General features: G+C 36.6%; 1 protein-coding gene and 1 pseudogene across 1 annotated transcript; one reads left to right on the top strand and one right to left on the bottom strand.

Annotated features, from left to right (window-relative positions):
• The first annotated feature begins 9632 nt into the window (after positions 1-9632).
• LOC106735091 (olfactory receptor 4P4-like) lies at positions 9633-11431 on the top strand. Its single transcript, XM_014588666.2, has one exon. It carries the CDS (start codon positions 9676-9678, stop codon positions 10609-10611), a length of 936 nt encoding a protein of 311 aa, XP_014444152.1. The 5' UTR covers positions 9633-9675; the 3' UTR covers positions 10612-11431.
• A 171-nt stretch (positions 11432-11602) lies between these two features.
• LOC102490460 (pumilio homolog 3 pseudogene) lies at positions 11603-14149 on the bottom strand (annotated as a pseudogene).
• Between the last annotated feature and the right edge of the window lie 3063 nt (positions 14150-17212).

Genomic DNA, 17212 nt, shown 5'->3' with positions numbered 1-17212 from the left:
CCGACTGTGGTAGATATGGCAGCTTAAAACTCACGCCAGGAATGTATGTGTGCATGCCCAAAATCCTGAGAGGAGAATAAAGGAGAAGGAATTACATGTGGCCATCCTCCACGGGATGATTTCTCACTTTCTGTTTTTCTGTCTCTCCCTGTCTCTTTGGTGAGTGCGTGTGCTTGACAGAAAAAAATCTCTTTCTAAAAATAAAAAATAATAATAAATACAATAGTCTCACTAATATTCTATTTCTTAAAAATAAGTAAATTGCATGTGACATGGTGGTTAAGGTGCTGGACTCCCACATGGCCAACAACCATCTGACCCCTGAACCCAGTGACTTGGACATTACACAGGGCACACATATGTGCATTCCCAATATACCAAGAGAAAAATGGAGGAGAAGAGATTGTGGTGTGTTCATCCCCCCTGGGGGATGATTTCTCACTTTCCCTCTGTCTCTCTGGTTAACACACGTGCCTTATGGCAAAGAAAAAAAAACTTTAATAAAAAAGACTTTAGTGTTTAAATATATAGTGGCATATTTGCTGAATTTTATAGTGATGCTATGATTGGCCTCATAATAACACACCAAGGTGTCTTATAAAGTGGTCATACTTTTTCTTTTGGCATTTCCGATTTTATTTTATAATGTCTTATTTACATTTATTCATTGTACATCTTTACAGCATGTACTATGAGTTTTCTCCCCCCTGACTCCCTCCCTCTTGTTCTGCCATTGCCCATCCTCCCTCCTCTCTCCTGTCCCAAAACCATTGCCCGTCACACTCCCACACTGTCTCTAGTATCTAAGGTTGTTCTTTCTTTCTTTTTTTTTTTTTTAATATACCTTCCAATAGTTCAATTTCTGAAATAGAATGCAGACATTTGGTATATATTAAGTGGGGACGAACAATTGGAGGTTCCTCAAAAACCTGCAAATGTATCATTTTAAGACTCCCTACCCTTTGTCTATAAATATGCAAGAACTTAAAGTTTATGGAGTATGCATAATATATATATGTGTGTGTATATGTGTGTGTGTGTGTGTGGTTTGAGAGACATTTTTGCTATAGGACACATGTGCTGACTGGAGAGACAGGAAGAGAAATAAAGACAAATAAAGACAGAAATTGAGAAATCACCCCCCCACCCCCAATACCTTCTCCTCCAGGCTCCTCTCAGGATTAAGGGCATGCACACACAGTCATCCCGTGTGAGTTTTTTTGTTTTTGTTTTTGGCGTTTGGTTTTCTTTAGAGGTTCCTACTAAAGGGCACATGCACTCACCAGACAGAGACAGAGAGACAGAAAGTGAGAAATCACCCCCCCAGAGGGGATGACCACGCCGCAATCCCTTCTCCTCCATTCTCTTCTTGAGATCTTGGGCACACATGCATGTGTGCCTGGCATGAGTTTAAGACACCTTGTCTGGGACTCGAACCACAGTCGACTACACAGGAGTTCAGTGACTTAGCGATTATGCCAACTGCTGGTCCCTTCAGTGTGAGCTTTAAAATACTGGTTCTAGGACTTGAACCAAAGTCAACTATGTGGAAGTCCAGGAAGGTATCCATTACACCATTTGCTGATCTCATGCTTACATTTTTTAAGAAATGTTTTTGAAATCTTCTTGTAAGTTTTGTTTATTTATTATTATTATTATTTAAATTTACCAGAATATACATGCACTCACCAGAGATAGAAAGGAGCAGGAGAAAGCACTTATCCCCACTCTCCCCTAAAGTGGCATGATCATGCAGCAATCCCTTCTCATCCATTTCTCCATCCTTTCAGGATTTTTGTGTTTTTTTTGAGAGATTTTCGCTATAGGGTGCATGCGCTCACCAGACAGACAGAGAGAGACATAGAGACAGAAAGCGAGAAATTACTCCCCAGGGAGGATGGTCACGCCACAATCCCTTCTCCTCCATTCTCTTCTCGGGATCTTGGGCATGCACGCACATGCGCCCGGCGTGAGTGTTAAGCCACTGGGTCCAGGACGCGAACTGCGGTTGACTATGTGGGAGTCCAGCGACATAGCCATTACACTAACTGCTGGTTCCCATCCTTTCAGGATTTTGAACACGCACATACACATACACACAAATCCCAGTATAGTTCTCAAGCCACTAGGGCCATAATTTGAACTGCACAGTTGGTAGTGAGGGATCCAGCTCCCTTATAACATAGGCCATGAGACTGGTTCCACATTGTAGCTTTTTAAAATTTTTTTAAAATTATTATTATTATTATTATTAATTTTCTATAGGGCAGGTGTGCTCAGCAGAGAGAGAAAGAGAGAGAGAGAGAGAGAGAGAGAGAGAGAGAAAGCTGTCAGGTCCCCCAGGACTCAAACTGCAGTCACCCATGTGGGAGTCCAGTGCCTGAACCACCATGCCACCTGCTAGCCCTACCCATTATAGCTTTAATGGTGAGTTCTACCAATCATTAAATGAAAAATTATAGTACTTATTCTACATCAACTCTTCCAAAGACAGAACAGAGGAGAACATACTTGGAGCTATTCTATTGGCCTTGCAATTCTCTGATACATATTATACTATCTTTCCTATACAGTCATTAAAATATTCTGTGTAGAAACTGTGAACACAGAGTTTTTTTGGTTTTGTTTTTAGATTTTTGCCATAGAGTTCATGCACTCATCAGAGGGAGATAGAGGGAAAGTGAGAAATCCCCTCCAGGGAGGATTGCTGTGCTGCAATTTACATGCTTTTTTGTTTTGTTTTGTTTTCTTTTGTTTGTTTGTTTGAGAGGAAAGGGATTGCAGCCTGGCAACCCCTTGTCCTACATTTTCCTCTATGGATTTTGGGGACTCACAAACACACACAGACATCAATGTGATTATCAAGCCACTGGGTCCAGGGCCCAAATCACTGTTGACCATGAGAAAGTATAGCACCTTAACCTCCACACTATCTCCTGACCCCACAGATGGTTTTATTATGACCTTGTGAATAGAGGGAATGTCTTAAAATTTGATTATAGCCCAGTTGTGGGATATAAGAACAATATACAAAAGTTTATTGTATAGTTTGTATTATTAACTTACAGTAGAAATTGCATTTTTAATATTTCATTTATAGTAGCAAGAAAAATGTAAAGTACTTAAGGATCAGGATGACAATATAAGGTCAAGACATTTTACATTGAAAACTAAAACTTTTGCTTATAGAATATAAACACCTTGATAAATAGAAATAAATACTATGTTTATGAACTGGGAAAAACATATTAATAAGATGAGCATTCTCCCTAAATTAATCTCTAGGTTCACATAATTTAAAATAAAATATAAAATTTTTAATGGAATTTTTCAAATCATTTCTAACAGTTACATGGAATTTCAAAGCATGTGCTTTAGTTCCTATAACCTCAAAAAGAACAAGCTTGGAGAATTTTATCTTATTTCAAGCTACCTGTGCTCAAAATGGTTTGGTGTTTTCATAAAGGTACACACAAAAATTTGATTTTCCAAAACATGCTCATATATGATCAAATAGTTTTTAATATAGGTCTGTGGAGAAACAGTTTCTCTTGAATCTTCTTCGTCTTCCATTCCCCAACAGTCTATTGCAGCAATGTTAATCCCTGTCAATAATAACCTGGTAGCCGTTATGATCCTGCAGTTCATTGATTTGATTGATCTTGCCACTCTTCCTTTCACTGGCTATCTCCTTTTTTTTTTTTTTTCTTTTCTTTTTTTTTTTTTTTTTTTTTTTTTTTTGAGGTTTCTGCCTTAGAGCATGTTTGTTGCTGGAGAGAGAGAGAGAGAGAAACAGAGAAAGTGAGACAGAACATGAGAAATCACCCTCCAGGGGTGTGATTTCACTGCACATAGCAATCGCTTCTTCTCCATTCTCCTCCTGGGATCTTGGGCACACATGCACACACACCTGGTGTGAGTTTGAAGCCACAATGTCCAAGACTCAAAATTGATTGGCCATGTGGGAGTCTATCAACCTAACCGCTACACTATCTACTGGCCTCGAACTATTCATTCATAATAATGGTCCATATTTGGACTGAAAATGCCTATTTTGGGTTCTCTTTGTACTTCTTCATCTCAGATTTTCCCAAGACCTAACCTAACAACACTACAGACTATGGTGTTCCCTTGTATTCTTCAGAGAACTGGAAGAGCACAGAGCAGGCTGCTTTGTGAACCTCTGTGTCACTATAGCATTTTGATATCTCCAGAGAAGCAATGCCTGACCCAGGTTAACCCAAAGTGGAAAGTAAATACACAGAGGCACCTAGGACGCAAATGGGGAAAGCAGCTCAGCAACATTTGGCCAGGATCTTTTTAGAAACGTCTTTGGGGATATAATTTTTTGAAGTTTCAAAAACCGATGAATTCTTGCATCATAACAAATTTACAATCTGTTCTTCTAAAACTAATTTTCTTCAGGTGCAAGCATAAAATGATGACTCTTCTGATTTAAAATGTGCAATAGCTTTTGCAAGAATTTCAAAACACTTTTTTTAATGTTTTTTATTCCAAGTTAATGTGAAGATGTTAAATCAGCAATCACTATTTAAAGTCCCAAGACTGCCTTTCTGAGGGATCAAGATCCACTTTTCTTTGCCTTGCTGATGGATCTAGTGAATATTTTAAGTCCATTTCTCTTGCATCCTGCAGAAGTTTCATAACATGTGGAGTTGTTCCAAATATTATCAGAGAATTGATTTGAAATCCTGGTTTGAAACCCTGGTTTGTAATTCTTTACATTTTATTTTGAATTTGATATTGGAGATGAATTGGCAAAGTAAGTATCTGAGAGTGGAATTTCTCCTAATCTACATTTAAAACCATCCTGACAGCCACTTAGACCTGATGGTCAGAGAAATGGTCTGCTGCCTTAAGACTGTGTAGAATCCCACCACCTATGTACTGAGCAGATTACATGCTATTCAGTTTATTCTATATAACTTTAAAGGATATCACTTCTCTTGCAATATTTAATCATTTAAAAAATACTTAGACCACAGTAGGTTTAATAGTCTGTTATGTGTAAGAATTGTTCATTAAGAACAAAAGATAGAGGGACCAGCAGCTAGCATAAGGGCTATGTCGCTTGACTCCCATGTAGTCGACTGCGGTTCAAGTACGGTTCATGTCAGGTGCATGTGTGTGTGTGCCCAAGATCCCAAGAGGAGAATGGAGGAGAAGGGATTGTGCCATGGTCAACCCCCTGAGGGGTGCTTTCTCGCTTTCTGTCTCTCTCTGTCTCTGTCTGTCTGTCTGGCGAGTGCATGCACCCTGTAGCAAAAAACTCTCAAAAAAAGAAAAAAAAGGGGACCAGCAGTTAGCATAATGGCTATGTCGCTGGACTCCCATGTAATCGATCACAGTTCGCATCCCAGACCCACTGGCTTAAAACTCACACCGGGCACGTGTGCGTGTGTGCCCAAGATCCTGAGAGGAGAATGGAGGAGAAGGGATTATGGTATGGCCATCCCCCCTGGGGGGTGATTTCTCACTTTCTGTCTCTCTGTCTCTCTCTGTCTTTCTGGCAAGTGCATGCGCCCTATAGCAAAAACTTCTCCAAAAAAAAAAAAATAGAGAGAGAACAAAAGATAGAGACATTATCAAGTAGATAGTGTATTTTACTATGCCCCATTCTTGTGTTTATATATGGGTATGTGCATGTATATATGTGTGCGTGTGTGTATGTATTTCTTGTTCCTATTAAGAAATAGCCTGGTTAATGATTGTGTATCTTCCCTGGAGAAGAATTTTTTATCTTTTAAAACAACCAACCTCCTAAAATGTAGTATTAGTAGTGTCATCTGGTTCGAGCAAAGTAAGTTGTAGCATGATACATTCTAATATATTAAGAAAAAATTTAAATATTTCATAACTATATTTTAGTACTTCTGGTAGAGCATGTATTATTTTCATATAACACTCCAAAAGGAATGCAAAAGTTTCATTCAGTACTACCCCCCAAAAAATAAAGTATTCATTTGACTGTATTTTATTAGAATGCAGAAAATATCAGCCTAGTAATTAGTGTTAAGGAATGTTTTCAGAGAGCCAATTTATCATCACACTAGCTTACATTTTTTTCACTAACAGATTGTCTAAAGTAATATTGACTTGATCACACATTAAATTTATTTTGTAATATTGACTTGGTTGTATATATATGCATGAAACTTTCATTAGCTGTTAAATTACTCAAAGAAGAAAAGAGAAAAGCAACTATGTGTGCTTGAACTTCATGAAGTTTCTTGAAAATGGAATTAAAGTACAAATTTATTTTGGTACAGAATCATTTCAAAATCCTTTCTAAGTTTTTATGTATTATGTATTTTCCATGAAAATTCGAAGACCCTTCATCTTCAGAACCAAATATGAAACTTGGTTATTTCATAATATCTCATTTATTCCTCACTGTATTTTTGAATATATGATATTATGATATCATGATACATAGAGTAAAATGAGTATTAAAGAAATTAAACAGTTAGCTCAAATATTCCATTCAGTTTGTTTATTCATGTACCTCCACGTTTTCATCCCTTTGTGTTGTCACTATTCTAACCACTTGTTCAGTTGTTGCCTAATGTTATTTATTTTTTTTATTTCATCACTTAGGGATCAGTGTTTTTAAAGGGATTTTCTTACTATCTCTATGGTCAAGATAACACTGTTTGAATGATTAGCTATTCTCACCAGACTTTTCATGTTTCCCTTTTACCTCTGTTATCAGCAATGATCTTTTTCTTAGATCCAGGATGGACTATGCAGAGGTATTGTAGATTAAATAATAATCTAGAAAACAAGTAAGAATCCTGAATTAAGGAATTTGCATTTTGATAAAATAGAAAAAAAGTATTTTAAACTACAGTTTAAAACTAGGCAGTTCTAAATCATATATTTATATCAAACATGCAGTATATTTTTATGTAAATACTAGGAAGACAGATAGGGTGTTCTGGTAGCTCATATTTGCATATTCTTGGCTACAGAAATGAGAAGATATTGAACAGTTCTTTTTGTTGCAGTCTTTCATGAGACCCTACCCCGCTCCTGCTCTGTGCTCAAATGTGGGGTGTAGCACCATCCTGACTGAGAATCAGCATTCCTGGCTCCTCCCATCCACTGCATATTTATTTAGACCTGGAGAAATTACTAGGATTTCCTGATCTGAATATTTTTTGTTTAAAGAACAGAGGTTCATATTAATCAAATAATTGCCACTTTTAAATTATCCAGCCTACTTTTGTAATAAATCTCTTTAAACCAAACTCTTTCAGGTAAATGGTTATATCTGAAACATTAACATTATTCCACCTCAGAAACAAAGAATCTGTGTCGGTGTAATAAGCAGAAGAGACATCAATGAATTTCCCCACACCCAAATGTATTAATATTCTTCAGTTACTGGTAATGTCTAAACCCTCTGTATCTAATAATAATTTTTATTTTGCTACAAAAGTAGAATAGGAAGGTTGAGAGTGATAGGGAGGACAACACAGGAACTAACTGAAAATTATCTTTGATAATGTTAAATTTTTGTATATCAATTAAAATAGATTGATGTCATAGAGTAGAAATCCATTTTTAAATGCTGTATCTGTTACTTATTTGCTATCTAAAATCAACCAAAAATGTTATAGGTACTGATATTGTGAATTACCATAATTGATATTTTCTAAATAACCTGTTACAAAAGTATTCTCTATTTTTTTTTTTAAGAAACCTAGGGGCCCAAATATGACTATCACATCAAATTCAGACTAAGGTACAATATATGCTAGAGAGTTTACAATCCCACTAGGGTCAGATAATTCCTCATCAATAGGTGAAATAGCCTTGAGTGCATTCTCTCTATCCAACATACTCTCTCCATTAGTTAAATAATCTCTTAAGATTGAACAAAATTATAAAAGATGTACATTTATGAATTTTTATTGATTTATACAAAAATACCACTGTTAACTGATCACAAAGTTTGTCTTTTAAAAAAATACTTATTATATTATTATCATTATTATTAATGTTTTAATTTGCTAGGGTACATGTGCTTACTGAAGCAAGACAGAGAGAGAAAGAAAGAGAAAAAGAGAAAGGGAAAATGAGAAAGCAAGCCTCCAGGTCCAGGATTTGGAAAATAATTGGTCATATGGGAGTCCAGAACGCCAACCACCATGCCATCCACTGCTCTCCACAGCCTTAAAATTCCCTTCTACACATCTCCTTTTACTGACATTTGTTTTTCTTGATTGTATATAAAATACATGATATGTCTAGTAAAAGCCATGATATATGCACAATTTAAATGTACTTGGGGAAATTTATAATTACATCTTTTCTTTACTTATTGCCATCTCAAATTTGAATGACAGTATAGTATTCCAAAACTGCCATTAACAGTTAAGATGCAAATAGGATAAATGAATAAATGTTCTGCTTTTTTAAAAAAAAAAAAACTTTAGTCATTAAATAGCATTTAGTCCTTTGCTGTGTAGTTTACATTTTTTTTTTTGAGAGATTTTCACTGTAGGGTGCGTGTGCTCGCCAGACAGACAGAGAGAGACATAGAGACAGAAAGCGAGAAATCACCCCCCAGGGGGGATGGTCACGCCGCAATCCCTTCTCCTCCATTTTCCTCTCGGGATCTTGGGCACGCACGCACACATGCCCGGCGTGAGTTTTAAGCCACCGGGTCCGGGACACGAACCGTGGTCGACTATGTGGGAGTCCAACAACATAGCCATTACGCTAACTGCTGGTTCCCTGTAGTTTACATTTTTTTGCTTTGTAATATAACAATTGCATTGATTTGGCATGACCTTAAGACACGGTTTGCTCACATGGCAAATAAACATATACACTTAGGAACAGCAGTTGGCATAATGGCGATGTTGCAGACTCCCATGTAGTTGACCACTGTTCGAGTCCCAGACCAGGTGGCTTAAACTCTCTTTGGGCACCTATGCGTGAGTGCCCAAGATCCCAAGAGGAGAATGGAGGAGGAGGGGTTGTGGCATGGCCATCTGCCCTGGGGAGTGATTTCTTGGTTTCCATCTCTCTGTCTCTCTGTCTCTCTGGTGAGTGCACACATCTTATAGCAAAAAAAAAGAGAGAAAAAAGAAATGTATACACTGCACAAATTAGAATTCTATAGTCAAGTATCAGTGTTTAAACATATTTATATTTTGTGAAGATTTACTCCCAGATAATCGGGGAATGTGACAAGATTATATTAGAATGAAAGTCATAGTATGTCCCTATGATAAGGCACATACTTTTATAATACATATGAAATGGCGTTTTCTTTTCCTTTGGTCTAAAGTTAATAAAGCCTTAATTCTTAGCAAAACAATACGTTTAATAGTAAGGAAATAATTTTTAGTTTTCAAATAGCATTTAAGTGTTTTCTAACATTATAGGTAATGTTGAATAGAAAACACATTATTCTCATTCTAATATCATTTTCAACAGATTTGCGTAATGACTTAGAATAAAAAATATATAGCTTAATTCTATAAATACATAATAATTGCTATTAATATTCCATACATATTTATTATATTTTATTAATTTTATATTATTGGGATTATACTATTAAATTTTCATTCAAATTTTATGTATTCTTTCTTTCAGGTAATTTACTTTTTTGTCCATGAAACACACCAACTCGAATATATGGAAAGCCAGAGAAACATCTCAGAATTCATCCTTTTAGGACTTTCTTACAATCATAACATACAAATATTTTGCTTTGTACTCTTTTTATTTTGTTATGTTGCTCTCTTGGTAGGAAACCTTCTGATTCTTGTCTCTATTCTATGTAGTCCACTTTTTCACCAACCGATGTATTATTTCCTCCTCCATTTATCTTCTATGGACATCTTCTATACCTCTACTGTTACTCCCAAATTAATTGGTGACTTGCTAGGAGGGACAAAAACCATTTCTTACAGTAATTGCATGTTGCAGGTTTTTACCATGCACTTCTTTGGAAGTATTGAGGTCTTTATTCTAACTGCCATGGCATTTGATCGCTATGTTGCCATCTGCAAACCTCTCCACTACATAATTATCATGAATAAGACAAGGTGCAATCTCCTAATTTTAGCTGCTTGGGCTGGGGGTGCTGTTCATTCATTTCCTCTATTGGCCATAGCAATTCATTTACACTTCTGTGGCCCTAACAAAATTGATCACTATTTTTGTGATATTTTCCCTTTGCTAAATGTTACCTGTACTGATACTTACATCGTTGGTGTCCTCGTGGTTGCCAATTCAGGTATTGTTGCCTTAGTTACATTTGTCGTTCTATTTGTTTCTTATGTCATTATATTATTCACATTAAGAAATCACTCAGCTGAGGGCAGATGCAAAACCCTTTCTACCTGCGGTTCTCATATCACTGTGGTCATCTTATTTTTTGTACCTTCCATATTTATCTACCTTAGACCTCCTATCACTTTCCCTGAGGATAAGGTATTTGCACTTTTTTACACAATCATTGCTCCTATGTTCAATCCCTTAATCTACACTTTGAGAAATACAGAGATGAAAAACACTATGAGAAAAGTTTGGTGTCAGACATTATTTCCAAAAAAAGCACACAGTTAATTTACAGAAGCTTATTTACTTAGCAACTTCATAAAGAAAAGGACTAGGTAAAAACATAAAAGAGAAAAACTGTCTCCTAGATTTTGTACTACTTTGCTAACTTGAATGGAATAAAACAGGGAAATAGGACTTAGAATTTTAAAGTAATAACTAATCAAACACTTAAGTTAGCATAACAAAGTGAGTTGAAAACTTAGCTAATTTTGTGCTGTATTAAGAAAGTGTAGGTAGGGTTATTATATTAACAAATAAAAATAAGAAGCACAAAATACCTCTGAGCCAAACAAATAAAGTAATGTTATATTGAATAGCAGAAATTTTTTAATGATAATTTTTTAAAAACTTTGAAGTTGGGCATCAGACCACACAGTGATACAGTATATGATAGTGGAGAAGTTGAAATCTCTATTAGAAATAGTGTTTTTAAATTTCTGAAAGAGTATTCAAATATACATTCCCTAGCAGATTTCAGAAACAGAAGTCAGTATAGCAGAATCTGTTTTATGTTGTTTCTGGAAGGATTAATTCTCCTGACTTCCCATTGAAAGAAATATTAACAGATAGTGAAGACATAGTGAGAATTAATAATTTGGAATTCTTTTTTTTTTTTGTAGAAACAACTTTATAAATAGATTCTTACACGAGAATCTAAACACAGTCAAGAAAAACATATACAGAGCACCCCAGCCCTTCTCTTTGGCTCTGGGAAAAAAGAACAGAAGAGAGGAAAAATGATTCCTTCTTGTTCTTTTTGTTAGTCTTTTGCCATGGAGCCTGTGCACTCACAGGAAAGAAACATAGAAAGAGAGAGGGAAAGTGAGAAATCACTCCCCACATGGGGGTGACCACATCACAGTCCCTTCTCCTCCCCTGCTCTCTCAGGATTTTGGGTATGCATGCATGCACACACACATGCACATGTGCCTGGCATGATTTTCAGCCCACTGGGTCTGGGACTCAAACCATGGTCAGTCACATGGAAGGCCACCATCTTAACCACCACACCAACTGCTGGCCCCTCCTTATTGTTTTTAATTGTGTCCACCTATGCAGTCAGTTTTTCAAGCAAAATTTCTATTCCTTTGCTAGGATTTTTGTTTCTTTCCAATGTGGGAATCAGGCTTTTCAGTCCAGCTTTGACTTTGTTTGCAACTTCTTGGTCAGGACTCTGGAGAAGGATAGAAAGAATAATGGCACCTCGGTTTACATTCACGTAAGGTTCTTCATACCCACATGTTCTACAAGTATTTTTGCAAAACAACCTTCTCTTCCATTTTCTTCCCTCTTTTTATCTTGTTCTATTAACCACTTCAGTACTAGACGTCCTGCAGGATGTTCTGCAACATGAAGCTCTCCGTCCCTGCCTTTGGGGTGCAGTTCTGCTGCTGCCAAGCTGGCGATGGCGTCCATGGCAGGCTGGACATCCCCGGTGGCAGATCCCAAAATGTCAGCCACCAACACACAGACAGACTTATCTAGCACCATGTCTTGGGCATGTCCTTGCAGGTAGCTTAACAAAGCTGGAGGAATGGATTCTAACAGCTCGCGTCGGCGGATTTCTGTATCTTTCTTACTGTGTGCATTTCCATCCCCTTTCTGTAGAACTTCAAGGATTTCTCGGACTGTGTGTGCAGGATCTCTGGGGCTTAGGAGATATAACAGGACCTTTCTTCCATATTTGTCAGCTACTATGTTAGGTAAAGAACTGATAATTTCTGATATGATTATCTGACTTACAAGCTTAGTATCATCAACACAGTCGAATGCTGCCAGTAAAACCAAATGGGAGTATTGGCCATTAGCCACCTTTTCTACATAAGTCTTCATTGTTTTCACAATTACTTTACTGTCCTTGGGCGTACCATGCCACAGGCAGTGCATGACCACTCTGGCGCCATCATGTGTATGTGCCAGGTATATCACTGCTTCACGGATGGCTTCAATCAGTTCTGATCTGAATTTGGGGGTGCATAAGGTAAAGTTCAAGAATACTTGATGCACCAATGAGTGCTTAATCACAGCTTTCTTCTGGGCCATTGGAGTTAGAATCTGCTTCATTTCATCCATAATGAGTTCTAATTTTTCAGGCTTTGCCTCTAACACCTTGTCCAGAGTTGGGTGATCTGCTGACTTGTAAAGCTGGAACGTATTCCCGTAGAGCTCCTCTGTCAGCATGTTCCTCTGTTCCAGGATGGCTTTGTCATTGTAGGAGTACTCCACGATGGCTGATGCTTCTGTGTGTCACAGCATCTTCTGCATGTGGCCTTTAAAGCTTCTGATTATCTCTGCAATCTGTGGTTTACTTCCATACATGAGAAATTTCTTAACAATATTTCAGGAATATTTGGCTTTAATTCAACCAAATCACCTCGCAGTTCTTCGAAGGCCTGTTTTCTCTGTTCTTCATTACCATATTGAATGTAACACTGGATCACCCGCGTTGAATCATGAGCAAATGCAATAGTTTGAATTTTTCCTTGAATCAATTTTTGTAAGTCATTCATCAACTTCACTCTTTTTTCTTTGTCACAGTCTTTCCTTCTTAAAATCTCCCAGATCTGCTTGGACCGAGCGACAATGTCATAGTTGGTTTTATCATTAAGTTGCCTGCTCTGCTTCAGTTCTCTCTTCTTTTTGAAATCATCCCATTTGGGTTTCTTGGCTGCTGAGTCAATCACTTTGACTGTCTGACTGGAATTTTCTCTTCTTGTTGAATTTATCTGCCTGCTGGAATTTATTCTTAGGTGCTTTGTCCCCTTGCTGCTTATTCTTGAACTGCTTTACACCCTTTTTCCCAGGTTTTGTGGCACTTTTCTCAAAGTTCTTTGATGTGATTTTAGGTCCACCTTCCTTAACAACTTTTCTTGGGAATGTCTTTGAAGAACCAGAGTCACTGTTTTTACAGAATCTCTTTTTTTCTTGTGATGCCTTTGTATTCCTTCCTGTTAATTGTTTTTTCACTTTTACTTCCATCATTTCAACTCGCACACGTGGGGCTGAAGTCTGAGCTACAAGCAGATCTCCAATCCCGCTTCCGCCAATAATTTGGAATTCTAAGGCATACTTGCTGGCCAGGTTTTCACTGAATTATAAAAATGTAAATGATATTCAGCAGAGAGCTATACATTCTATTTTCTGTTCAGTGTTCTTTCCCTTGCTCCTCCCACTCACTCTTTACCATCTACTCCTCTTTCTTCTAGTCTCTATTTATCTACACTTATCCTCTCTTTCATTTCTGCCATGGAGTACAGCTAGTATATTGAGTGGAGATATACAGTGTGTGTCTTCTAGAGTCAGGCTTACTTCGCTTAGCATGAAGTCTTCCATATTCATCCATTTTGAATTAAATAATAGAACCTGACTTTTCCTTATGGTTGATTAGCGCTTTGTAGTATATATGTGACACACTTTGTCAATCCTTCTTCAATTTTTAGGCACTTTCATTGGTTCTGTGTTGTAGTAATAATGAATAATGCTGCAATAAACATGGACATGCAGGTGTGTCTCCAAAATAATATTTTGCTATCCTTTGGATAAATACCAAAAAGTAACCTTACTGGATCAAATGGTAATTTTACTTATAGGTTTTTTTTTTTTGACTCTCCATCTGTTTTCCACAACAGTTAATTTTACATTTAATTTACATTCCCACCAACAGTATAGGACAGTTCCCTTTTCACAAAACCTTTACTAGCATTTGTTCTTAGCTTTTTTATCCTAACTATTCTTACTGGGGTTAAATGGTATCTCATTGCAGTTTTGAAAATGATATATTTGGTAATATCTTTGACTTGAGTATCATGTATTACACGCATATGTTGAAAAATAATTTTGTGAGCCATAGAGATGTACGATGATAAAAACTAAATAAGAATAAAATATTCTTGACTTGAGAGTCATGTGTTATATGCATATGTTATAAAACATATTGTGAGCCAAAGGGATGTACCATAATAAACTATAAATAAAAATGAAATGTTTTATAAATACGTTTATAAAATAAAAATATAATTAAAAATGTGAATCTTGTCCTTCGCTACCTGCCATTGATAAATAAACTGTTAGTTATTAGACCTAGTATCTAAGAATTCTCTTGCTAAAATGAAAAAAAAAAACTGCAAAACATAAATAACATGCAAAGGAAAACTAACAAATACACTAACAAGCAAAGAACATTAGAGCTGCACATGGATGTTTTTGGCAGCTTCATTGATAATTGCCAAAAGTTAAAAGCAACCAAAACATCCTTCAGTAAATAAATGGGTAAATTAGTGAATAATACTCCAGGTTCCAATAATAGTAGACTATTATTCAGGGATGAAAACAACTAATAATCAAGCAATGAAAAGACATAGGGTAACTTAAATGTATATTACCAAGCAAAAGAAAACAATCTGAATAGATTACTTAATATGTGCAAGTTATATGACATTCGCATTCTGGAAAGACCAAAACTATGGACACATAGGAAGATTAGTCATTTCCAAGGGTGAGGAGAGGAAGAGGACTGGGTAGACAGAGCACAGGAGATTTTTAGGGCAATCAAATTGTTCTGTATATTCCTACAGTGGTGGATCCACATCATCACATGCTCATCCAACCTCACAGATGATACAAGACCGAGAATGAGCTATAGATTTTGGGTGATACTGGGTCAATGTAGGTTCATTTGACTATAACAAATGTACTGCTCTACTGATAATGGTTATAATGAAGAAGGCTGTGTGTGTGTGTGTGTGTGTGTGTGTGTGTGTAGAGGGTCAGGAAATAGAGTGACTATCCAAAATATATGTACCTTACACTTCATTGTTCTTTGAATATAAAAGTTATCTTAAAAATTCTTTTAATTAAAAATATATCATGGCACAATAGATAAAGCAATTCATACTATAAGTATTAAAAGAGATTTCTGGGGACCTGCAGATAGCACTGTGGTTATATCATTGGACTCCCACTTGGCCAGTCACCATTCAAGTCCCAGACCAGTGGCTTGAAAATCACACTGGGTGTGGGTATATGCATGCCCAAGATCCGAGGAGGAGAATGGAGGAGGAGGAATTGAGGCATGGCCATCTCCCCTGGTGGGTGATTTCTTATTTTTCCTCTCACTGTTTCTGTGTGTGTCTCTTTCTCTGGTGAGCACACTCTCCATATGACAAAGACCTCTTAAAAAAAGAAGAAAAAATCTGCAAAGTATTGTTTTAGAGAAACCAAAACCAATTTTATGAAAGGCTTTTTTTGAATTCTAGGTATAAAGTATGACCTCATAGCAAACACTAGGTATTTTGTTAGGAAGAGAGGACTAAATAATAGGAAAAGGAAAGTGATCAAAATACCGAACTTTTAAAACATGGAAACAATATAAAAGTTACAACTGCTCTTAGGCACTGTTTAAACAAGGATAAAGGACAGAAAAATGATGAATACAAATTTAAGTAAAATCATTACATTATTTTCTCAATAGTTACTAGCTAAGAAATACAAGTACTTTCAGATTTAAATTTCTTTCTTTAAAATCCATTGCTAGACACAGACTAGTCTCAGGATGGAAGCTAATGTCTTCAAATTGACCATATTTATTATAATTCATATGTAATTGCTTATGAAAAAAATACTTTCCAATAAGATTTCTTGGCATAAAATAACACCTGCCTTTAAACAAAAATTTTTTACACATTAATGAAAACATCTCTCTTCTATTTGGTTGTATATACATCTCACATGTCTAGAACATCTCTTTTGTCATTAATAACTATGCATTTCTTATAAAAGGCAAATAACTTAGCTTCTATCCCCATGTGCCTATAAAGGACAGAATGAAATCCAGCTGGCCCTCAGTGCCGTATCACACTCCTTTACTTCTTTATTTTCTGCCTTAAGGAAATACTGCTATCCTAATTTCCACTTAACCATATGTCTCATAAATCCCATAATCCAGTCTTAGTACTGTGCCTTGGGTCCTGTTTCCCAGACATCTCACTCCAACAAGTCCTTTCTCAGCAGAACGATCCCACTGTTTCACACAGCTATCCTGACAGAGCTACTTCTGTCCCGCATCAGGGGAGACTCAGGTAGAACTGCAGAGACAATAGTGATTTGCAGTGCAGGGAACCCTCTTGTATTTCTTTCTCTTGAAGAAGGGCGAATCCAACACTATTTTTTTTTTCTCCTGGAGTCTTGGAAGCCTCTAGAAGATAAGGGAAAAACATTCTGATTACTCCAAAGAAAATTACCAATAGTTCTGGCTACTTATTTGTTTATCTGTTTGATTTGGTTTGGTGGACTACTTAGACACTGAGGGGTTAGTTTCATTTGTTTTTCTTTCTTTTTTTTTTTTTTTTGCTAAAGAAAAATGCTATCTGTACCTGTGTGTGCATGTGTGCATGATAAACATGTATTTTTGTGTATGGTCTAGAAGGTATGGAGGTTCTAAGGAGGGTTCACAGGAAACATCTTTTCCATTAAAGAAAATGCTATGTAACAGATCATGAAAATGTTCACTTTTATTTATTTATTTTTATTTCTTCAATGAATGAGAGATACAGAGAGACAGTACCCCCTCAAACAGAGACATGATGCCACAGTCCACCCCCAGCATCAG

Source organism: Tupaia chinensis, unplaced genomic scaffold, assembly GCF_000334495.1.
Source record: "Tupaia chinensis unplaced genomic scaffold, TupChi_1.0 Scaffold000293_1, whole genome shotgun sequence".
In the NCBI taxonomy this organism is placed as follows: Eukaryota; Metazoa; Chordata; class Mammalia; order Scandentia; family Tupaiidae; genus Tupaia; species Tupaia belangeri.
The sequence above is the reverse complement of the archived record's forward strand: the minus strand, read 5'-3'. Positions and strand labels throughout refer to the sequence as shown.

Excerpts from the sequence above, each read along its gene's own strand:
- LOC106735091 (XM_014588666.2), top strand. The coding sequence starts at position 9,676 with ATGGAAAGCCAGAGAAACATCTCAGAATTCATCCTTTTAGGACTTTCT.